This window comes from Pipistrellus hanaki (genome assembly GCF_964339955.1).
Source record: "Pipistrellus hanaki genome assembly, chromosome: 3".
Lineage (NCBI taxonomy): Eukaryota > Metazoa > Chordata > Mammalia > Chiroptera > Vespertilionidae > Pipistrellus > Pipistrellus hanaki.
In genome coordinates, this window is record NC_140505.1 from 105,283,834 (window position 1) to 105,309,833 (window position 26,000).

Genomic DNA, 26,000 nt, shown 5'->3' on the forward strand with positions numbered 1-26,000 from the left:
AAATAGTAAATATATATGACATTATTATTAGAGAAGAGCCACTACATAAAATGCATATGGTATTAACAATATCATTTTCCAAACCCTATCAGAAATGCTCACTTTCATTTACATTATCATATGCAAAACCAGTAACTTTTAAATGCAGGTTTTCAGTTCTTTTCTGCAAGCTTCTCTTACTAATTTACTTACTCATAAAAATGTAAAGCTTCTACCACAGTACCGCTGATACATGTAAACAGCAGTAGAGGTAGTTGTTTTTATTATCACTAGTTCAACCATTAGCAGAATCACCAAACAAACTCAAAATTTAAAGATATGTGTGTAGGTTTGTGTATGTGAAATAATTCAAAGGTTCTTCACACTGTGCAACTTTCCCTTCATCATTCATGCTGCACCTGCTAATATAATGATGAGATTTTATTTAAATTAAAACAATATATTTTTTCCTCCTCATTCCCCTGGTGGCTCCTTTCACATTCATTTCTCTTCCAGTCACAATGTGGCTGGTTTGACTGTCGCTTTCTGACTCTCCTTACTGTCTTCTGAAGCAAAGAACTTTCAGTTCACTTTTCTGTAAACTAAAAACTCCTGGCATTTTATGTACTTTTAACTAGATTTCTAGACATTGCTTTCCTGGAATAAGTTCTATCATTTCAGCTCAAAATAATGTTTGCATACAATGCTCTATCAAAAGTCTTTGTTTTAGTACAATCATACTGACCTTGAGGTGAGACTGAAGGAAACAGCAAATCCAGGAAGAAAATGTGAAAGAGAAAGTTAGAAAGAATTAATAAAAACCATATTCAAGAATAATATTATCCACAGATATAGACAAGCAAAGGACAAGATTAAAGAAGGGGAAGGAGTCGTAGATTCTTCACAGGCACTAAAAAATTAGTAATTTCAGATTTTCAACTCTCAACAAATGTATTTTTACATTAGGTTACATCACTATACCTTAATGTAGTTTCTACAGAAAAATTTTTTTATCTAAAACTTGCCACTTTCTGGGACAGGGAAAAAACTAGTAAACCCCAAGAAAAAGAAGAGAAAGTTAATGCTCCCCCTTTCCATCTAAGTAGCTAAGTGATTTCACAACTCTGGCAGCTTAGTTATACACACCTTATAAGTGACTACTCCTCTACCCACCCCACTCTATTTCTTGGATCCAAGTTACCCATAAGCAAATGCAGAAAAACACTGACAACTTTGGATATTTTGTAGAATACAGGACTCTAATTTATTTGGAAGAATTCGATACAATTTTCTCAAATGTGAAATCTACAATTACCCCCCAAATGCAAGCATTATTTTTCACTTCAAACCTACCAAATTTCACCTCAAATGGTGCAATCTAAAAGCAATAGGAAAAAATATAAGGCTCTATAAACATCAATTCCTTTTCAATACTGCTCAGCAGTAAAAGAACAAAGTAGCCATGCTTAATACTCCTACACAGCATGAAACCTGTGATTCATTATTACTTTTTATAATAGACAGTTTACCTTTTCAAAACTAAATCACTGCCACTGAAATTACTATTATCCTACAGATACTTAGATTTTTAATGGCCAGTGTCATCAATATTATCTTCAAGATCTAAATTTTACTTAAACATATTTCTGAATGCAAGCACCATTTCAATTTGTATTTTAATTTTTTCTAATGTTTCAGTACTTAAAACAAATTTTTAAAAGTCGTGAGAATAATGAAATAAGATTTTTATCCTCATTATATAACATAAAAAAATGAAAAACAAAGAAAAATTCTAAATTCCTCACAATCACAGTGAGTAAGTGGTAGATCTAGGATAAGAATATAAGTTTGCTGACATAATATCAAGGCATACTTTAAATGTTTTGTGATGCTTATAGATGTCTATCTATAAAAATCCAAGACACTTTGGCACATATAATACAGTGTAGAATACAATATTCAAAGTTAAAAAGAGGGTAAATGATTGTCCCAATTATCTTTTTACTGGTTATGATGAAGTAATTTAGAATTATTTCAGATCAACAATGACACTAACTGAAATCTATAGATGCAAGGCTTTATATAAGACATGGGTAAATACATTTTTAAAAAATAAGCTTATTCCTGTCAACAGTGAGCAACTTTAAGAATCTTTTTATCTATTTTACTGTTCATGAGCCATATTTCACTTGGGCATCAAACTGTAGCTTTGGGGAAATTAATTTAGAAGAAATATATGCACATAAAAAGACAACATATAATTCTAGTGTATATACTTTTAATTAAAAATTTAAGTACTATTAAATTCCTATCAAGACTGTAGCAACATATTATTACAAGGTGCTGTACCCACAAAAAACTTTTACTCAGAATTGACTATGTAAAGCTGTGTAATTTATTCTTCTTTTAAATTAAATCAGTGAAATTTAAGAAACAAGAAGAAACAAGCAGTTCCCAGAAAGCAAGCTAAAGTAAGCAGGACCAGATAAGGAACCAGTCATGTTCAGTTGTGACTCAGCATCTTTCTTTTCTTTTTTCTTTTGTTTTTCTTTTAAACACAGTTTATTCTCCATCAACCAGGGACACACAACCATCATAGAAGCACCAGTCATTTCTGTTCAACTACAATATATTAAGGCTATATTCTCTGACACTGTACTTCATGAATCAAATCTATAATCATAAATTTTAAAATAAAAAATTATTCTCTAAGGAACCATTTTCCACATAAATTGCATACTAATTTATGCCAAACCTATATACAGATTAATATTAATTTCTATATGGAAGATATTTTAAGACATTAAACGGACTATCAATTCAAGAGTTTCTTATGAAGATATACTTACAAATACGAAAACTAAATACATAGGTTTACATTTCAGGTTACACTGTGCCATAGATGCCCATATACTATGATATCAATATAAAATAATCACAAACAAAGCCCATTTTCCCAATGAAAAGATTAAAAAAAAATTTAGATTTTTTAATAAATAAACTAGAGGCCCAGTGCACAAAATTTGTACATGCGGGGGGTGGGGGAGATTCCCCCCTCAACCCAGCCTGCACTCTCCAATCTGGGACCCCTCAGGGGATGTCCGACTGATTGGGCCTAAACTGGCAGTTGGATATCCCTCTCACAATCCTGGACCACTAGTTCCTAATCACTCATCTGCCTGCCTGCCTGGTGGCTTCTAACTGACCCCCTCTGCCGGCCTGATCACCCCTCACTGCCCCTGCATGCCAGCCTGATCAACCCCTAACTGCCTCCCCCTGCCAGCCTGGTTGTTCCTAACTGTCCCCCGCTGCCAGCCAGGTCGCTCCCAACTGCCCCTCCCCACTGGTCAAGTCACCCCTCACCACCCCCCCACCTGCCAGCCTAATCACCTCCAACTGCCCCCCCTGCTGACCGGACACCCCTAACTGTCCTCCCTCCCTCCCCCCAACTGGCCTGTCACTTCTTACTACTCCCCCACCCCCCGCCAGCCTGGTCACCCCACACAGCCTGCTTGTTCAGTCATTTGGTTGTCCCTTACTAACATCCCTGCAGGCCTGGTCACCCCATGCAGCCTGCTTATTCAATTGTTTGGTTGTACCTCACTAACCCCCTGCAGGCATGGCCGTAGGCAACCATCTTGTGAAGGTGTGAGGGTTAATTTGCATATTATCTCTTTATTATATAGGATAAACTTTCAGGATATAGATAAAATATTTACATATCTAATTGTAACAATAAATATATTAATTTGGTTACACACATTTTAAATAAAATACATGAGAAAATAATGTTAATATGTTAATACTTTTTAAAATATATTTTTATTTATTTCAGAGAGGAAGGAAGAGGGAGTGAGAGATAAAAACATCAAATGAGGAGAGAGAATCACTGATCTACTGCATCTTGCACATCGCACACTTGGGATCAAGCCTGCAACTCAGGCATGTGTCCTGACAGGGAACTGAATCATGACCTCCAGATTCATAGGTCAATGCTCAACCATTGAGCCACACTGGCGAGGCTTAAAATACTTTCTTCCACTCTCACATTCAGTGAAAGAATTTTATCCACTCTCTTTGCATGCACCTTTAATATCAATTTAGTAAGAATAGAAGTTCTACCATTACTTTATGCATCATTAAGAAAGAAAATAAATTATATCAAGGCAATTATGCTATGCCATTATTCATATATGTATTCTAGTTCCAGAAATGTTAAACTGTAAAAATAAGAGTTAAAACTGGTATTTCATTGTGACAAAACAGGAAAAACAGTTATCTATATTTTATTTACCCTGCAGATTGAAAAGTAATCCAACTAAATTATATTAAATTGTAAGAACATTATAGCATACCCTAGCTGGCTTGGTTTAGTGGATAGAGCATTGGCTTGCAGACTGAAGGGTTCGGTCCTGGTCAAGGGCACATATCTCGGTTGCAGGGTCCTCCCGGGCCCAGTCCCTGGTTGGGGCTCATGCAGGAGGCAACCAATCAATGTGTTTTTCTCATATTGATGTTTCTCTCTGTCTTTCCCTCTCTAAAAATCAATGGAAAATATTATCAGGTGAATATCACTAAAAATCATATCAATACTGGTGTTTTTAGAGATGCATATTTAAAAGGCGGGTAACCAAGCAAAAGGAATAAGGAATAAAAAAAATTTCAGGGTTTTCAAAGATTAAAGGACATACAAGAAAGTATGTCCTTTCTTCTCATTTGCTAAACCCTCTGCTAAATTTTAAATCACCCCAATATGAAACCTATATTCATTAAAATCCTAGTTTTCATATTCCCACAATTTGAGGAACACAGTAAATTACTATTTTCTAGCAATTTGTTAGGTTATACAATAATATATTCTATTCTTCTTTAGATCAATGAAAATTCCTAACTTTTATAAGCCAAAGGCAATCCTTGATACCTACACTATATGAAAATCAGAAGGTGATTGCCATTCTCTACATGTAAAAGTTTCTGAATGATAAATTGAATCTAACCTAAGTAACCCTCATATTAGAATGAAGTGAGGATTTCTGCTGCAAAAACAGAACTCTGTGGGTTCATTAATTTATCTGTATTATGAAGCAAAACCCAACATATGACATGGGGAACAATTCTTCCAGTATACTGCCATAACATGAGTATTTAGCTAAAAGGAATAGCATGAGTGAAAACACAGACAAGGAACAATTCTTTTGTGAGTCTGAAAAGATGTTAATATCAGAATTCTATCAGAATTTTAGTACATTACTAAATATGTTAAACATTAGGCCAAAGAAAAGTCCATTTATTATGAAGCTTTTAAAAAAAAAACAAAAAAAAAACCTTTAATATGCTTGCGTTAGAATTTTTCAATTACATTCAGGGTTCCTGAAGCTAATCCGAATTGATCTAGTTATATGAGAACATGTGAAGTTCTAGTTTTTTGTTTTATTGTGTTATTGTGGTTGTTTTCCTTAAATTGATCTGAAAAGACTATTCAGAACCAATGGCTTTCTTGAAGTGTCAACTTCGCAGTGCTACAGGGCCCAGTTACTTAAACACTAACCTGGGTGTTGCTGTGATGGTAATTTGCACATATAATTAAAATCTGTAATCTATTTAAGTAAATGATATTATCCCAGATCATGGGAGTGGGCATAATGAATCCTTACAAAGACACTAAAAGCAGGGCTGAGGGTTCTCCAAGAGAAAAAAAAATTCTGCCTGTGGACTACAATTATGCCCCATGACCATGGGAGCTTTATCCTGCCAGCGATCTCTTCCTGACAGATTTCATACTTGGTTAGCTAGCCCCCTGACAATAATGCAAGACAACTATTTGTAATAAATTTATTTATATGTGTGTATGTATGTGCATTTATATAATAAAAGCCTAAGGGACTATTACGGTAGAACAACCAGAATGCAGAATGACCAATCGCTATGATGCACAATGAACAGGAGGGGGCAGACGCTCAGTGCAGGAACTGCCCCCTGGTGGTCAGTGCACTCCCACAGGGGGAGCGCCACTCAGCCAAAAGCTGGCAAGCACAGCAGTGGTGGCGGGAGCCCTTCTGCTTCCGCAGCAGCGCTAAGAAGCAGTGAGCCAAGTAGTAAGGAGCCAACAGGCAGGCAGTAAGGAGCAAGGGATCCCGCACAGCAAGAGGGATGTCTGACTGCTGGCTTAGGCCTGTTCCCCAGGGGAATCTGGCCTAAACTGGCAGTCGGACATCCCCCAAAGGGTCCAACTGTGGGAGGGCACAGGCTACGCAGAGTAAACCCCCCTTCCAGTGCGTGAATTTCATGCATCAGGCCTCTAGTATTTACATAGACATATGTATAAGTATACACACACACACATACATATATATATACACACACTATGATTCTTTGTAATAAACATATACATGGTGTACATCATACATATGTATGTATGTATGTATGTATGTATGTATTTCTCCTATTAGTTATACCTCTCTAGTTGAAATCAAAGTGATATACACCACTTTCAGAATAGGAAAGAAAATTGTGAGGGTTAAACTTGTTTTTTTTAGTTTCTTGAAAAAAAAAATCAAACTTCTATGAATATAGAATATGATAATAACTTCTAGAGGAAAATATCAGGTCTACCACTAATCCAAAAAATTACAACTTAATAAAACAACTTGTGAAAATAGTCTAATACTTTCCAACCTTCAAGAAAATAAAAATAAAAATATTTCTAAGAATCAGGCTCCAAAGAACCATATAGATTAGTGACTTCATTCTGTCACTGTCAGTTTTTCTGACTGTTCAGAAGAATACGGGTGATTAATGAAGTTCTACTGGAAGAACTGTTTCTACAAACTTGTGAATTTATGTTAACTATGTGGTAGGTGTAAAGAAGTCAAAAGGCATAAGCTTAGTCTCTAGTATAATACACCCTAATAAAAGAAAAAAAAAAGAAAAAAACAATTCCAAGAGAACTGACTAAATCTGTTCAAACACAGCATATTTTGAAGAATTCAAAGTCAGAGCTCATAAATATCATATCTAGGTCTCCTAAATTGCCTTCAAAATATACTCCTTCTTCTAAATTTGGTCTATGCACTGATGTATGCAATAGCCTGCTTTTCTACAATACAAATTGTAAAAGTTGAAAAATACATAGCCCAAAGGACCATCAGTTCAACACACAGGTGTGAACCAATGAAAAGTATTAACTCCTTGAACTTGAGGCTCATTTGTTCTTTACATAGATAAATAATTAAGAAGCAAATGGCTTTTTATACTCTTTTGATTAACCAGTAAAAAATTTTAATTTATTAATCAATGAATGCTTTTTTTAACCAATAATGATGAAGTCCATGGCTCCCAATTTATTCCCATTCTGTGTTGCCTTTTAGAGACTAAACAATGAATTTACACTGACTTAGAAAAAAGTGGATAATAAAGTAACATCAGGCACTCATGAACCTACATTCAGAGAAGCAGATATACTGAAGAGCATACCCTCAAAAGTATATAAGTTTTTAAAACGATACTTTAGAGCTTTCCAAAAAAGTGAAACCTTATTCAGCTTCCCTTTTCTTACCTTTCCAACTCAGCAATCTTTTTATCTTTGTCATTCTTCTCATTTTCCACCTCCTTCAAGATTTCCAAGAGGCGGTCAACTTCTGCCTGGGCCTTGCTAGATTCATCTTTGTACCTGGCAATCTCTCTCTCCAATTGCTGTATTCGGTCATTCATCTCTGGACTAGCTCTAGCTTCCAATGTTGCCTCATGTGCCTACAAAGAAAAGTGTTCAAATTCTATCAGATATACATACAATGTATAAAGATCAGATAAAAAATAAGTGAAATAAAAACTAAAAAAGACAATAGGAAAGATCAATCAAGATAAGAGCTGGTTCTTTGAAAAGATAAACAAAATAGATGAACCATTAGCTAGACTAGTCAAAAAAAAAAAAGAGAGTACTCAAATAAGTAGAATCAGAAATAAAAGAGAAGTTACAAGTGGTACTAGAGAAATACAAAGGATCATGAGACTACTATGTAAAATTATACACCAACAAATTATACATCTAAGAGGAAATGAATAAATTCCTATAAACATACAACCTTCTAAAACTGAACAATGAATAGAAAATCTGAATAGACTGCTTACTAGTAAAGAAAGTGAATCAATTAACATGAACCTCCTAAAAAACAAAAGAACAGAGACAGACAGCTTCACCGGTGTTACAAGACAATTTATCTCTTTTATTAAAAAGGAAAAAGTGTTCTCACCACACAAAAAAAGGTAAATATATATGATGATGGATATGTTAATTAGCTTATTGGGTAATCATTTTACAATTATAGATATATCAATCATGTATACCTTGAAGATATATAATTTTTATTTATCAATTCTATCTCAATAAATATGAAAAAAGAGTCAAAAATGTATGTTATAGGACAATCTTTTTTTTAAGAAATACAAATATGCTAAGAGAGTAAAGAAATAAAATCATATAAAATGTTCAATTAAAACAGACAAGGCACAAAAGACATGACAAAAGACATGAAGAACAAACAAAACAGGATGGGTCATATGGCTCAGTGGCTGAGCATCAACTTATGATGCAGGAGGTCATGGTTTGATTCCCAGTCAAGGCACATGCCCAGGTTGCAGGCTCAATCTCCAGTAGGAGGCATGCAGGAGGCAGCCAATCAATTATTCTCTCTCATCACTGATGTTTCTATCTCTCTCTCCCTTTCTCTTTTCTTTGAAATAAATAAAATTTGAAAAAACAACAACAACAAAAGAAATAGAAAACTACCATAGCAATAACTTTCTTGAAATAGGGTATTATGGAAGCAATATAGTAGGAAAGCATCAGTAATTAATTAAAATAAAAAAGGAGCACTCATCCAGAATCAAGGAAAAATATGAAGTGAAAATTGCCATGGGTAGAAACATAAGTCACAGTTGGAGAAAGCCTTCAACTTCTTCTACCCAAAAATAACTTTTTTTTCCATGACCCTAAATATTAAGTCTAAAATATCAGAGATCATAAAATGATCAGCTGTAGAATCATCATGATAAAAGATTAAAAAGAGCCTAAACCGGTTTGGCTCAGTGGATAGAGCATCGGCCTGCGGACTGAAAGGTCCCAGGTTCGATTCCGGTCAAGGGCATATGGGGGGTGTGCAAGAGGCAGCTGATCGATGATTCTCTCTCATCGATGTTTCTAACTCTCTAACCCTCTCTCTTCCTCTCTGTAAAAAAATCAATAAAATATATATTTTTAAAAAAGATTAAAAAGAAAGAAGCAGCCCTGTCCAGTTTAGCTCAGTGGTTGGAGCATTATCTTCCAGATCAAAGGGTTGCCAGTTTGATTCCCCTTCAAGGGTATGTACCTGAGCTGCATGTTCAATCCCCACCCTTGGTCGGGCACATGCAGGAGTTAACTAATCAATGTGTCTCTCTCACGTCAATGTTTCTTTTTCCCTCTCTCCTCTCCTCCCCCTTCTCCTTTCCACTCTCTAAAAATCAATGGGAAAAAATCCTCAAGTGAGAATTAAAATCCTAATATATAAAAACCCTGGGTCCGTCACAACCAGAGGCTCAACCAACTGGAAGTCAGTCCTGCAGTCAGTGCTGGGTTGCTGTGGCAACCCAGCACTGACTGCTGTGGTGGCTATGAATCAGGCCTGGAGAGAGGCCTGAAGAGAGAATCAAGGTCTGATCCATAGCCTGTGTGGCAGCTGTTGATCAGCACTTGCCTCTCTCTTTCTCTCCAGGCCTGGCCAGCAGCCACACCTCTATTTTTCTCCAGGCCTCCACATGGGCTGCTGATTAGCCCTGCCTTTTTTTATCAGTTCCCGTTAATAGGCCCAGAGACGCTGACTGGCATAGAAACTGACCAATCAGAACCAAATTGGCCAGCAGAGGAAGGCAGTTGGGGACAAAATCAGGTCTGCAGTGGAGGGCAGATGGGGGCGAGATCAGGCCAACAGGGAAGGGCAGTTAGGGGTGATTAGGCAGGCAGAAGCAGTTAAGGGCGATCAGGCTGGCAGGGAAGGGTAGTTGGGGGCGAGATCAGGCCAGCATGGGAGGGCTCTTGGGTAAGGTGACCAGATTGTCCAGGTGTTGGCGGGATAGTCCTGATTTCTAACAATTTTCCCCGCGTCCAGCAGCATTTTAAAAAAGTCCTAATTTTTTGGAAAGAAGCTTTCCAAAGTTTCCAATCTTTCCAAAAATCGGAACTTTTTTAAAACGCCACAGGACGCGGCAAAATTGTTAGAAATCAGGACTGTCCCGCCAACACCTGGACAATATAGTCACCTTGGGGGATATATCAGGCTGGCAGGGAAGGGCAGTTGGGGGCAAAATCAGACAGGCAGGGGAGGGCAGTTAGGGGTGATTAAGCAAGAAGGCAGAGGCAGTTAGGGGCAATCAGGCAGGCAGGCAGATAGGTTAGGATCGATCAAGCAGGCAGGTAGAGGGGTTAGGGACAATCAGGCTGGCAGGCAGAGGCAGTTAGGGGTTATCAGGCAGGCAGGCAGGTGAGCAGTTAGGAGCAAGGGGTCCCCAATTGGAGAGGATGCAGGCTGGGCTGAGGGGACCCTTCCCCTGTACCCCTGTGCACAAATTTCATGCACAGGGCCACTAGTATAATAATAAAAATAAACAAACATAAAATGTGGGATTGTCATAAACAGGAAAGTTTGAAATAATAATGAAACTTGATAGTTATCACTCAATGTTATTAACCCTAAAGATATCTAACAGCTTTACCTTCAATATTCAGATATTAAATTAAAAATTACCTCCACCTTTTCAGTGAGAAAAAAACACCACCAACTTTCAAATCTGAATTGGTTATAAACAGAATCCTTAATCTCAAAAAAAGTATTTTCCTACTTGTTGAAAAGTAACTATGAGATATTGGATTTTCTTCCTTTCCTTAGTTTAGAATATAAGTTTACTTTTTGGTATACCCTATATGATGATTCATTATGAAAGTATTATGCTGAAAACACCCAATAGATGAAAGATTATAAAACTTGGAATCTCAAGAGTTATATGAACTGGACACAGCTACTCTAACTGTTCAAAAGTCTCAGTTCCAGTTCTCATAGAGTTGATAGCTCAGGTAGGGGTGTCGAACTCAATCAGAGAAGGGGCCAAAATCTAAAATCCAGCCTAAATCGAGGGCCGAATGGTTTACTGAACAGTCATAAACTGACAATGTCATAAACTGACAGTGGAGTGCAGTGATGACAGCGCGGTGCGGGCCACATTGCAAGGCCTGGCGGGCTGGATTTGGCCCGCGGGCCTTGTGTTTGACACATGTGGCTCAGAGATAATAAGTAGGAAAGTGCTTTGAAAACTATAAAGCTGCCATAAAATATTAGAGGCAAAAACCAAACAAATTAATAGTAAATATATACACCATATCCTAAATTCACCAGTGTGAGTCACTATCAATGTTAAGTATCTTTTTCTAGGAAGCCTGATGCTAATGGGAGAAAAATATCAGATAACTGAGATTATTACATTGTGGCTTTATATTTCACCCATAAGGAAGCTGCATATTTTAATCTTCCTCTGATCTATCAATTTTCTAAGAGTTTGTGGATTCTCAGGCGTAAAATAAAATAGGATTAAGAATTCTAAGATAATTAATCAAGGTATAAATGGCTTTGAACTTTAGGGGATTACCATATTATATATGCACATTGTAGAGTTTGCTGCTATGTTCTTATTTAAAGCAAAGCCAGAAAATGGAAAATTTTTCTTTAACCTTTTTCAACTGTGATTCCATTTTCAGACATTCCTCCTTCTTCTGCTCCAGAGCAATCTCTAGTGTCTTTAGCCGTGAGTCCTTTTTCAGCCCTGAGGAAGCCAGGGAAGAAGCATGCTCTTTCAGATCCAAGAGTGAAGCCTAAAGAAAGCAGCACACATCTAAAATAAATATTAACCATAAATAAAATGGAGATTTAAATTTTTAATTTTCTATTCTTGGTGGCTAGTAGTTTCTTTCTGTTATCATATAGTGACATATTTCTATTTCAAGAACATGAAATATAAAACAATATTCACTTGTCCTAGCCAGTTTGGCTTAGAGGACAGAGCATTAGCCCAGGTCCTGGGTCCAATTCCAGTCAAGGGTACTTATCATGGTTGCAAGCTTGATCCCCGGCCCTGGTCAGGGAGTGTGTGCAGAGGCAATCAATTGATGTGTCTCCCTCACATTGATGTTTCTCTCTGTGTGTGTCTGTCCCTCTCCCTTCTACTCACTAAAATCAATAGAAAAATATCCTCGGATGAGGATTAATAACAACAAAAACAACACCAAAAAAATTCACTTTAACATTCAAGTCCTAACTAAAATAAGATGAATTCCCAAGAAATACCAATTGAATAAAGGTCTAATGAGTTAAACCAATACATATCCATTCCCACAGAATAAATGGAAATAGGTCAAGCTATGTGAACATAAGTAGTCAACCTCATTGGTTACACTGACTTAAATATAAAATACCTTTCCCTTTTAGAAGAAAAAAATCTAATAGAAACTTAAATTTCCATAAATTTTCTTTAAAATTTTAGAAAGAATATCCTGAGGATATTCCTAAATCTCATGAATATTACCTTGAAGACAAGGCATTAGCCAATTTTGCTACTTATGTCACATTAACAAGATTCTCCAAAAACAAAATAAAAGTAGATTAACTCAACATTTAACATTTCTCTGCCAATGGTAAAAGCTGTTGTAAATAAATTATTCTCCTTTTGCATATTCCTTTCATCTATCACCTTTTTTACCATTAGCACAATATTGCTCCAAATGTAACTGGGCTTCAGTTATTTTAGGATCTTTAAAAATGTCACTAACAAGTAAGAAATCAATTCATACAGTGAAAGAGATAAGACATAGGAATTAAATGATCCAATCTACTCTGTCTCTGCAAAGCTTCCTTAAATATGCCATAAAACCTCCCCAAAAGGCTTGCCATGGGAATATTAAGAAAAATCGTCCAAACACTTTTTATATGTATTATGTAAACAGCAGCGAATACACAGAGCACACTGAGCAAACCAAATGATTTCATTTTGGTGATCTTCACCTCTTTTTCTGAGAGGTCCCCTTGCAATAGGCTGACTTTTTCTTTCAAGTCTTTAAGATCTTTTTTGTAGTTATCAATTTCCTCTTGCTTCTCTCGCTCATCTCTGTCCCGCTGCTCCTTTAAGCGTTCAATTGTCCGCTCCTAGTGGGAGAGCACATCAATACATGAGAAAATTCCTTTTATACTTCTATCATATGACTATAGTTCAACTTTTATCAGATAAAATTTCATACTTCCACACACACATCCCCCCACTCAAAAGTCAGTGAAAATTGTCAATAATTTACTTTGTAAAGAATTTAGCCGAAACCAGTTTGGCTCAGTGGTAGAGTGTCGGTCTGCGGATTGAAAGGTCCCACTTCGATTCTGGTCAAGGGCATGTACATTGGTTGCGGGCACATCCCCGGTGGGGGGTGTGCAGGAGGCAGCTGGTCAATGTTTCTCTCTCATCAACGTTTCTAGCTCTCTATCTCTCTCCCTTCCTCTCTGAAAAAAATCAATAAAATATATTTTTTTAAAAAGAAGAAGAATTCATCCTTCCTACTTGCCTTGCTAAAACAAAGATCTGGATTTGTTATTTTGATTCCCTTGGGTTTCTTTTCACATAATCTCAACTAGTATTAGATATCCCTAAAGCATGTATTCTTTTAGAATAATTTCATTTATTCAACTCCCAAATACATGTTGAATGGAAACTCACAATTCACATACAAAAAAAAAAGTGGGGTGGGGGGGGTTGGGAAGTGGAGTTTATATGTTGAGTTTAAAACATAAAAAGGATAAAGAAGAGAAACCATTAAAAATTTTGTCAACAGATACTCAGGAAGTTTGAGGTTAAGTAATTAAAGTGTATCTCTGGGTATTATTTACCAGTACATTCAGGAATCAAGCCTCGGTTCCTGGCAGGCAACTTGAAACATTGTGAATCTAAGAGGCTTAAGGAGAGGCTCCATATCTCAAGGAGAAGAGGCTTAACGAACAGTGGCCCTATTCCTTTAAAAATATCCTGGCCAATGTGGCTCAGGGAATGAGTGTCAACCTATGAACCAGGAGTTCAGGGTTCAGTATCAGTCATGGCACATGCCCCAGTTGCAGGCTTGATCCCCAGTAGAGGGTGTGCAGGAGGCAGCCGACCAATGATTCTGTCTCGTTGTTTCTATCTCTCCCTCCCTCTCCCTTCCTCTTTGAAATAAAATATATTTTAATTAAAAATATCCAGTTAAAATGCCTCACTAAGAATCCTTACACATCCTTCATTACCACTCATGTTGGGCTTTTTAAAAATTTTTTATTAGACAACCATTACTGAAAACATTGGTTTGTTCATAAAGACAAAATGAAATAGCAAGGCCAAAACTAGAAAAAGAGCAAATACATTCATTGATTTAATAATTGAAACCCACAAATATATTAGGTTCCAATGAAATGTAACAAAGGAGAACTAATTATATACTGCTTCCTAATGGTCAGTGTCTACTATTCCCATATCCCCAAATTCTAGTTGACCATATATAAAAATAACTTCTCTTTTTTCTTCACAAGATCATAGATGGAGCCCTAGCTGGTTTGGCTCGGATATAGAGCATCAGTCTGTGAACTTAAGGGCACTGGGTTCGATTCTGGTCAAGGGCACATACCACAGTTGCAGGCTTGATCCCAACCCCTCTTCCCCTCTACCCCCACAACACACACACCCTGGGTGGGGCACATGTGAGAGGCAACCAATTGATGTCTCTCATATAGATGTTTCTATCTTTGTCTCTCCCCCTCCTTTCCACTCTCCCTAAAAATCAATGGAAAATATTCTTAGGCCCTACCTGATTTGGCTCAGTGAATAAGTGTTGGCCTGTGGATTGGAGAGTCGTGGGTTCAATACCAGTCAAGGTACATGCCCAGGCTGCAGCTCAATCCCCAGAGTGGGGCGAGCAGAAGGCAGTTTCTATCTCTCTCTCCCTCTCCCTTCCTCTCTAAAATCAATAAAAATGTTTTTTAACAGAGGGAAGGCTGGGGAGTGTTGGGGAGGGAGGGAAATAGGTCAATCAAAGGACTTGTATGCATGTACACAAGACATTGGCGGGGTCGAGATGAGGGCATGTGACAGGGGGTAGGGGAGGCAGAGGGAAGGTCAATGCAGAAAAAAAAAAAGGAGATATATGTACTAATATATGTAATACTTTAAACAAAAAAAATATTTTATATATATATATATATATATATATATATATATATATATATATATATATATATATTTAAATATATGGTATGTCCATGGGTAAGGATTAACAAAATAAATAAACAAAACCAAAAATAAAAATCATAAATGGGGAACATATGGCTAATTAAAGAAACTTCAGCCACTGCCCTGTAGGATAGAATCCATCTTGCCTAGGGACAGATACTTAAATCGCAACAATGAAATATATTTTCTTTTCCCTTATACTATGTATGCCAGAACAGTTCAGGGAGCTCCTTTCCCTTTTGCCAAAGGGATTTCTTCAGTATTCTAAATTTATTTATTAGATTATTTATTTATTTATTAATCTAATAAAAATGTATTAGATTAATGAGAAAGCAGGAGAAATGTGTATTACTGGAAAAGTCTGGACCAATCACTCACTTTCTCTGCCAGGGCCTCCTCCAACGTTGTCAAGGCAGTATCGGTGTTGGTGGTATCAGCCTGTAAGGATTTGACTCGTTCTTTCAAGCTGCTCATCTGCTTTTCCTTATCTCTAAGTTGCTCTTGAAGATTTTCAATCTGAGTATACATAAACATTTAAGGAGGGGAAAAAAGAAATTAAAGTCACAACAAGAAAATTTTAAGTTGGAAACAGGTAGATCAGGGCTGCTGTGAGTGTGTAGCCTGTAGAAATAATATCATCCTAAAGATTTCCAAACTGCAAGCAAAACTTTAAACCCAGAATTTATAGCCAGAACAGAGAAAAGATGTGCACACCCATATACATGAATATCTAAAGAAATAAAGAAAGTACCTACAGAGAAAAGACCCAACATACAGAGATGGGGATAGAGAGAGAAACTATGGAGAGAAAAGCCAAGAGAAACTGGATTACCTCCAAAATGACAGTGTAAATTCCCAGAGGAATGGCTTCACAAACAACAGAGGAAGGACAGAGAATGAGTAAGAAAAACGAATCAACTGTATAAGAAAAACTGGTTTTTCTATAATAATTTGTATTGAATTTATTAAGGTGGCATTGGTTAATAAAAATTATACAGGTTTTGGGCATATAATTCTATAGTATATTAACTACATATGGTATTATGTATTTACCAAGGAAAAACTATTCTTAACTCATACTGTTAAGTTAGATTTTTCTATCATTTTTTTTTTTTTATCTAAACAGCAATTTAGCATAAGCTCTTTAAGGGCCGGCTTAATTCCATAGAGGAAGAAAAAGGAAATATCTGTTCTTAGAAGCAGAACAAATAAGAAAAGCAAAAAGATTTGGTAAATTTAGAATAGGGTGCCATACATACTGTAAGGCTTGGATTTTTATTCTTTAACAAATAAATAAGTATACAGGTAAACTACTGATAAGCCTGCAATAGGTTCCAGTCTTATCAATAAAAGTCCATACCATGAAAGAAAAGATCATCACAAATGGAAAGCATTGTTTTTCCTTTAGTTTAATCAGACACTACTACTGGAATCTCACGTGGATTAGTATTTAGGTTGATCTCACAACCATTCAAAAAAATTTTGCCACTCAAAAATCTAGTGCATACTTTATATACATACAGAATGCAAAGCCCTGGTGCTTACATGTTTAACCAGATACTCAGATCATTCCAGTTGCTAAGATATAAACCTTATATGCACACACACACACACACAAAAAGGATATGGTCATGCTGTTGATTAAAGTGCAGTACAAAAACCATTATTTAAAATGAAATTTCACAGAACCAACAAAATATTATATACGAGAAAACAGAGATTTGTTTTATGAGCTCACCTTATATGCAAATAGCCCTTACATGCATAAAAATAACACCCTTCTTTCTCCGCCATCATTACTATCTAAGAAAGAATTTAAATTGTCAACAATTCTACTTGTCTGATTTACATGTAGTCAAACTATTAAAAGAATCCATTATTGTTGCTAGCAAAAACTTTTCCTAATAATGCTCAGGTGTAAAGGCTGCTAAACAGGTAAATCCCATTAACAAGTTCTTCCTAAACTACTTTCTTCTTCAATTACCCAGATACCTGAACAGATTGACTGTTGTTGGGCTGGAAGGGAGGGGAAAAAATGTCTATCCTTGGACTCCTACTTACTTTTAAAGTAGAGGAATAAACACTCCATAGTGAAAGGCACTGACAAAATGAAGATAGAACAGTGAACACTGAAAATACCTCCTTTGGGTAGGTTGCCATAAATGAGGAAGGCTTGAAATAGACATATATGTGCAAACTAGCTGCACAAGCATGGAACAAACTCCAAAGATGCTATCATTTTTTCCTTTACCCAGCTTCATGATGCATAACAGCTGAACTTTACTGAAAGCTCCTATTGCATATCTTCGCTTGGCTTGTGATTCAAAATTGTGCCTTTTTTTTTTTTTTTATCAAGGATATTTGGTTTATATGTGTTACTAACCAGCTGGTATAAGAATGCTACCACATTATTCTCTTCTTTTTTACTAATCTAACGTTGAGGTTATAAAAGCTGTTCACCCTGAAAGTCCCATATCATATGATTTTAGTATTTATTATGTATTTCAATACAATTTATAGTGGATATCTTATTTTATACTCTTTAAATATCCACAGGGTCTGAAATATATGTCTTACAAAATGTTTTGAATACAATAGCCAAAAGAAAAACTGAATCTGTTATCTACATACTTGAATAATAACAGCAAAGATGATTATTTGGAATCATATTAAGTGCATATAATTCTCCTTTAAATATGCTCAGAATATCTACAAATACACACACACACACACACACACACACACACACAGCACAACTCTGCATTTTATAGAAACAGAAACCACAGAATCCTTAAAATACCAACATGATACCAATAACGACAAATAATAATAATAATAATGGTAGTGGTGATAACAAGGACCACTAACACACACAAAAGAGAGAGTAGTATGTTAAGTGGCAGACACTGTTGCAAAAACTTTATATATAGGAACTATTTAAGTATCACCACAAAACTATGAGATAACTACTAGCCAATCTAGCTAAAGAAACCTACCCTTTTTAAAAATATATATTTTATTGATTTTTTACAAAGAGAAAGGGAGAGGAATAGAGTGTTAGAAACATTGATGAGAGAGAAACATCGATTCAGCTACCTCCTGTACATTCCCTAGTGGGTATGTGCCCACAACCAAGGTACATGCCCTTGACCAGAATTGAATCTGGGACCCCTCAGCCTGCAGGCCAATGCTCTATCCACTGAGCCAAACCAGTTAAGGCAACAGAAACCTACTTTTAATCACTATGCTGTAAATAATATGTTTTATGATGAAAAAAAGGAAAAAAACAATCACACAAAGGTAACTCAAGCATCTTTCTATGACCTATTCCTTATTATTAAAGAGCATTTATTTATAAACACAATATCTTATTTCTATGGTCATTTATATTAAAACTAGAGTCTCAGTGCACAAAAACTCAGTGGGGGGGTACCTCAGCCCAATATGAACCCTCTCCAGTCGGAGACCGCTCAGGGGATCTCCGACTGCTAGTTTAGACCTTATTCTAAACCAGTAGTCAGACATCCCTCTCACAATCCTGGACTCTTGGCTCCCAATCGCTTGCCTGCCTGCCAGCCTGATCACCCCCTAACCACTCCCCTGCCAGCCTTATCGACACCTAACTGTTCCCCTGCTGACCTGGTCGCCCCCAAGTGCTCTCCCCTGCCCCTAAGTGCTCTATCCTGATTGCCCCTAACGGTCCCTGCTTCGGACCCCACCACCGTGGCTTTGTCCAGAAGGACATTCGGATGGATGTTCAAAAGATGTCTGGTCTAATTAGCATAGTCTCCTTTTATTAGTATAGATAACATATATGTTCCTAAAAAGTTGTATTATTTTACATGCTTTAAATTATACAGTACATTCAACCTCTTTTACCCTGTTTTCTTTTTTACTTTTTCTAAATATATCTTATTGATTTTTTTCACAGAGAGGAAGGGAGGGGAATAGAAAATTAGAAACATCGATGAGATAGAAACATCAGCTGCCTCCTGCACAACCCCAACTGGGGATGTGCCCACAACCAAGGTACATGCCCTTGACCAGAATCGAACCTCAGACCCTTCAGTCCACAGGCCGATGCTGTATCCACTGAACAAAAGTGGGTAAGGCCCTCCCCCCCCACCCCCCCCGACTTCTTCTTTTTTCTTTTTAGATTATCCACATTTGTAGATATGGCATTAATTCATTTTCCATTGATTTTTAGAAAGAGTGGAAGGAAGAGGGATAGAGAGAGAAACATAAATGCAAGAAACATCCCTTCAATTGCCTTCCATAGGAGCCCTGACCAAGGATCCAACTTGAAACCCAGGTATGTGCCAGTTTGTTCACTGACCTGGAATCAAACCTGCAACCTTTCAGTGCACAAGACCACGTTCAATGCTCAACCAATCTATCCACTTCAGCCTGGCTGTTATTTAATTTCTGGAATTTTATTTCAATTAATTCTTGCAAAGTCTGTGGTTTAGGTAATATTCATTTTGCTGATGAGAAAAAAAAATAAACAAAAAACCAACCTCTTTGTTTTGAGGTTACTGTATTTTCCTGCCAGCCCTAGAAAGGCTCTTGACAGTGGTTTCACTGGTATCTAGAGTCAGAAGCATTATCCTCACCACTACCCTTTCCAAGGCCTCCTCTGCACTGGTACTGAGGCTGTCCTGGAGGGTACAGAGGCTAGGTAATGGAGACAACAACAGGATTTGGACCACTGGAGTCACTGTATCCCTTTCCTCCCCATGCTGGAAAAGGCGGGGCCAGCAACTTCCAGCAGCACAGAGCTTCTGGATAGGCCAAGGTTTGTGGCACTAGCTCTTTGAACACCTTAAGTGCTTCAGTCTCTTCCTCTCAAGAGCTGCTGTCACTCCGGAGGTTATAGGGCTGCCCTTTAAGCCCTCTGCGCACCTCCCGTCCGTGGCAAACATGACAGTGGACTCCGTGATGGAACTGCTATTTTTAGATACCTTTAAACACCCCCGCACTGAGGTAAGACTTCGCTTACTTCTAACTCTGCTTCTCTGTAAAATATATACAAAAAAATCCTTAGGCATCTTCGACTTTCCCTCCTGCCAGTGGCCTTAAATTCTGCACGTACACACCCATCCGCTAGCTGGGTGTGGGCACCACGTCTACGGGAGAGCATTGGTGACCAGGACATTTCTCTGCGTTATCTTAGGCTCCTGCATCTTTGGTTCAGTTGGCTATTCTGCTTGCTTTTCTCCCCTGTCCTTTTACAACCGTCAACTTTGGGCCTTAAAAATATCTTGGTTCCCAGGTTTAGCTCAGGTGGTGTTTGGGATGGTTTCATCTCTTATATTAAAGCTAGAGGCCCGTTGCACGAAATTCATGCACAGGAGCGGTCTCTAGGCTTGGCCAGCGATCGAAGTGCAAGTGTCTGGCATGGTAGGGCAGGTCCCAGCTGACCTCTGAGCCCTGGGCAGCATCTGGGCCCCTGGGTCCTTGCACACACACACACACACCCTCCACCTGAGTAACGATGCCCAAGACCCCACACAGAAATGGGGTGAGCATGGCTAGACTGGAGCACAGCATGGACCACTGGGCTGCCCAGCAACACCACACAGAAGCCAGGCGGCCTCTCTCACAGCCGGCCTCGCAGACTGGCTCCTATGTGAACCCATGGGGAGCCCAACCAGTCCCTGCGGTCCCAGAGGCTGCAGCCCAGCTCACCCTGAAGAGACCACACGGTGCAGGGTGGGCTCCTCACAGGCACCTGGCACCTGAGCACAGGGGCTTCCCAGGCATGCAAGCCTTGGCATCCCGAGGGAAGGTAGAAGGGCGAGTGAGAGCAAGCTCGGTGAACATCCTGCATTCTCACCGCACCTCTGAACCCATAACCCCAGTCGCCCCCACCCCCAGGTAGCTGACACCCACCATGTTCTAAGCCACCATCTGGTGGTCAGTGCACATCATAGCGAGTGGTCGAACTCCCAGTCTCTTGGTAGAACTCTCAGTTGAACAACCGCCAGAGGGGACAATTTGCATATTAGGCTTTTATTATATAGGATAATTGGATAATATGAAGCAAAATCTAGTGAGACCAAAAATGACTGCCAGTCAAAACCTGCTCAGGACACCATTATAGAAATGGTTCAAGTACTGTTTTTTTCTATCTGACAGGCATATGCAAAACCTTGACCAATCTTCCTGCACTACAATTGCTCAAAAACAAACAAACACGATCCATAAATCCACAATGGCAATCCTTCTGAGACAGTAGCAATGGTGAGACAGCACTTAACACCTCAATGCACATTATCTTTATGAATGGTATCCCTTGAGTTGTACAGTAACAATGGCTATCTAGATAGAAGTCTTACATCAATTAGTTCACTACATTTTAGTGATGAAAGAACCAATATTTTTAAATAACTAAGACACACAAGGCTAAAAGAAAGGAAAAAAAGCCCCTATCCCTTGTATTATTTATTAACAATAACAAAGTTTTAAAAAATCAAATAATTAATAATAGAAGGCTAGCTAAATTATATATGATCTGGATAGAATATTATGAAACCTGTATAATTCAAATACATGAGGATTAAATCAAATGTATTTGAGGGAATCTTATCGAATTTAATAAAAATTTTCCTCAGAAATTTGGATTTCTAATCTGGAGAACTCCTCTAGGAAAAAAAGTGTTAGGAGAAAAAAATAAAGAGGTCTCAAAATTACAGAAAAATAAAACAGATAAAGGACAAAACACATATCTGATACCTGAAGCTGATTTCTTCTAGTTAGGAAGTATATACTGGTGTGGCAGACAGAAGGAAAAACACAAAAAGCTACTTCATCCAAGTTTGATTTAACAGCTTTTTCATGTGGTTATTTCAACTTCTCAACTAAAGTTGACAGGTACCTGGGCATCTATCCAAATAGCCATTCCCACAGGTAAAAAGGCAATGCAATACAAGTTAATTCATGTCAAATTATAAGCAGTTTTCAGCAGAAGAAAATACTGATTGTGCATCAAAACTTTAATCAAACATTCTTTTTTTTCAAATCCTTTGTCCTTTTCTAGATACTTTAACAAGTTCCTGCTACAATGTCTCCTGAGATACCTAAGAACATTTGTCACAATAGAGATCTAACTGCTTCATATTGACTTGTTAACTACCAGTTCTCAAGTTTAAAATGTGTGGTCAATCAAAAATAAAGTCAGGACATTCTGAACTAAAGCTTGCCAGACTCTGAGAATATTAATATGGCATACTATCAATAGAAAATGATAGAGAAAAACAAATCCTCAAATTACTCACTAAGTTACCCAAAAGTCCAAAGATATCTATAATAATAAAAGCGCAATATGCTAATTAGACCAGGTGTCCTTCCAGACAACCTTCCAGACAAAGCCAGGGCTGCAAGTAAAGTCCAGGTCCCGGGTGCCAGAGGGAAGCTGGTGCTGGCAGCTGGGGGAAGGCAGGCCGCCTCTTGCACAGATTTCATGCATCGGGCCTCTAGTGTTTTAATAAAAGTCAAAATGACTTCTGCATTATACAAAGCATTACAATATAAGCCTTTGAATAGTTCTTATTTATATTATGCCCTAGAACTCAAAAATAAAGCCTTTATCTAAAGGGTATGTTCTGTCAGGTTTAATCTTATGCTTCCATGATAATGTTGATAGAACAAATTTCCCTGGGTGAAAAATACAAGGCTATTTAAAAATACAACCATCCTTATCCCAGGGAGGCAAGGTTGGTTCAATCAATATAATATATGTACCCTATTAAAACCACATGCTCATCCCAATAAATACTAAAAAAAAAAAAAAAAAAAGCATTTGACAAAATCCAACAACTTTTCATGATAATAACAAAAATACACTAGGAGTAGAAGGGAATGCCCTAAACCTGATAAGAGGCATCTATGAAAAACCCATCATTAACATCATGGTGATAAAAAATGAAGTATTTCCCCTAAGATAAAGAACAAGATAAGGATGTCTGCTCTCAACACTTTTTTTTTTTTTTTCATAAAGCAATTTTAATTTAATTATTTGTGATGCCATCTTTTCTATTCTCTTTTAATTTTATTTTTTTTTATTTTTTTTAATATATTTTATTGATTTTTTTTTTTTGCCCCCCACCCTCCCTCCCACACATCCCCTCCCTCCCCAGAGTTTTGTGTCCATTGGTTATACTTATATGCATGTATAAAAGTCCTTCGGTTGATCTATTATCTCCCCCAGATCTTCCTCCCCTCCCCGCTGTAATTTGACAGTCTACTTGTTGATATACTGTCTCTATATCTATCTTTTGGTTCATCAGTTTATAATGCTCTTTGTTATCCACAAATGAGTGAGGTCATGTGGTGTTTCTCTTTCATTGATTGGCTTATTTCACTCAGCATGATGTTCTCCAATTCCATCCAGTTTGCTGCAAATGATGAGAATTCCTTCTTTTTTATGGCAGCATAGTATTCCATTGTGTAGATGTACCATAGTTTTCGGATCCAATCATCTGCTGACGGACACTTAGGCTGTTTCCAAATTCTGGCTATTGTAGATTGTGCTGCTATGAACATAGGGGTGCATATATCCTTTCTGATTGGTGTTTCTAGTTTCTTGGGATATATTCCTAGGAGTGGGATTACTGGGTCAAATGGGAGTTCCATTTTCAGTTTTTTGAGGAAACTCCACACTGTTCTCCACAGTGGTTGCACCAGTCTGCATTCCCACCAGCAGTGCACGAGGGTTCCTTTTTCTCCGCAACCTCGCCAACACTTGTCCTTTGTTGATTTGTTGATGTTGGCCATTCTGACAGGTGTGAGATGGTACCGCATTGTTGTTTTGATTTGCATCTCTCGGACAATTAGTGACTTTAATGCCAAGAAATCCATGGCTTTTCTATACACCAACAGAGAAACTGCAGAAACAGAGACTAAAAAAGCAATTCCATTTACCATCGCACCAAAAAAATTAAGATACCTAGGAATAACTTTAACTAAGGAAGTAAAGGACCTATATGGGGAAAACTACACGACACTGAAAAAAGAGATAGAGGAAGATGTAAGGAGATGGAAGAACATACCATGTTCATGGATTGGTAGGATCAACATCATCAAAATGTCCATACTTCCTAAAGCAATCTATAGGTTCAATGCACTCCCCATTAAAATACCAACGACATATTTCACCGACCTAGAAAGAACTCTCCAAAAGTTCATTTGGAACAATAAAAGACCCCGAATAGCCACAGCAATCCTGAGAAAGAAGAGTAAAGTAGGAGGGATCTCAATACCAGACTTCAAACTATATTACAAAGCCACTGTTCTCAAAACAGCCTGGTACTGGCACAAGAACAGACATATAGATCAATGGAATCGAATCGAGAACCCAGATATCAACCCAAATCACTATGCTCAACTAATATTTGACAAAGGAGGCACGAATATACAATGGAGTCAAGACAGTTTCTTCAATAAATGGTGTTGGGAAAATTGGACAGACACATGCAAAAGAATGAAACTAGATCACCAACTTTCACCATTCACAAAAATAAACTCAAAATGGATACAGGACTTAAACATCAGACGGGAAACCATAAAAATACTAGAAGCATCCACAGGCAGCAAAATCTCAGACGTATGCCAAAAGAACTTCTTCACTGATACTACCCCTAGGGCAATGGAAGCTAAAGAGAAAATAAACAAATGGGACTACATCAAAATAAAAAGCTTTTTTACAGCAAAAGAAACCATCAACAAAACAACAAGAAAGCCCACAGTGTGGGAGAACATATTTGCAAATGATACCACTGATAAAGGTTTAATCTCCAACATCTACAAACAGCTTATACAACTAAATAAAAGGAAGATAAATAATCCAATTAAAAAATGGGCAATGGACCTAAATAGAACATTTTCAAAAGAAGACAGAAGGAAGGCCAAAAGGCACATCAACACTTCTATTTATCTTCAAGTGGACAATCAGGGAAGGGCAATTAGGTAAGAAAAAATGTATGTTGGAAAGGAAGAAATATAACAATCTCTACTAACAGATGGCATAATCTTATATGTAGAAAATATTAAAGAATTCACTACAACACTATTAGAGCTAATAAACAAGTTTAACAAAGTTGAAAAACATAAGGTAACAATATTTAAAAATCAGTTCTATATCTGTATGTAAAAAATAATTAACCTGATAATGGAATGAAAACAATTCCACTTACAATAGCATCACAAAAAATAAAATATTTTAAGATAAACTTAAAGAAAAGCAAGACTTATAAACTTAAAACTACGAAACATCAATAACAGAAATTAAAGACAATGTAAGTTTAAAGACGTCCTGTGATAACTGAATATAACTTGATATTGTTAAGATGGCAATATTACCCAAACTGACAAACAGACTCAATTCAATCCCCCTCACAAAATTCTAAATGCCTTCTTTACAGAAATGGACACAGTGATCTCAAAATTCATATGGAATTATAAAAGACCCCCCAAAGCCAAAATAATCTTGAAAAGAAACAAAGGTAAAGGATTCATAGTTCCCATTTCAAAGCTATAGTAATCAAGACAGTGTGGGGTGACACATGGATAGACATATATATCAATGGAATAGAATCTAGAGTTCAGAAATTAACATGTCTATGGTCAAACGATTTTCAGCAAATGTCCCAAGAAAACTCAATGGGGGAAAGAAGAGTCTTTTCAACAAATGCTGATGGGAC

At 37.3% G+C, this 26,000-nt stretch overlaps 2 protein-coding genes across 13 annotated transcripts in view; one reads left to right on the forward strand and one right to left on the reverse strand.

Annotated features, from left to right (window-relative positions):
* Positions 1-26,000, forward strand: part of RAD52 (RAD52 homolog, DNA repair protein) — a 493,030-nt gene that overhangs the window by 256,809 nt on the left and 210,221 nt on the right. The window lies entirely within an intron of this gene.
* The window catches only part of ERC1 (ELKS/RAB6-interacting/CAST family member 1), a 402,974-nt gene that overhangs the window by 242,667 nt on the left and 134,307 nt on the right, over positions 1-26,000 (reverse strand). For all 11 annotated transcript variants that reach the window (XM_084878772.1, XM_084878773.1, XM_084878770.1 and 8 more), the window contains 4 exons: positions 15,679-15,816; positions 13,062-13,202; positions 11,735-11,875; positions 7,535-7,728 (listed from right to left, as the gene is read on the reverse strand). In XM_084878772.1, coding sequence (XP_084734898.1) covers positions 7,535-7,728; positions 11,735-11,875; positions 13,062-13,202; positions 15,679-15,816 — 614 coding nt within the window. The remainder of the gene's footprint in view (positions 1-7,534; positions 7,729-11,734; positions 11,876-13,061; positions 13,203-15,678; positions 15,817-26,000) is intronic.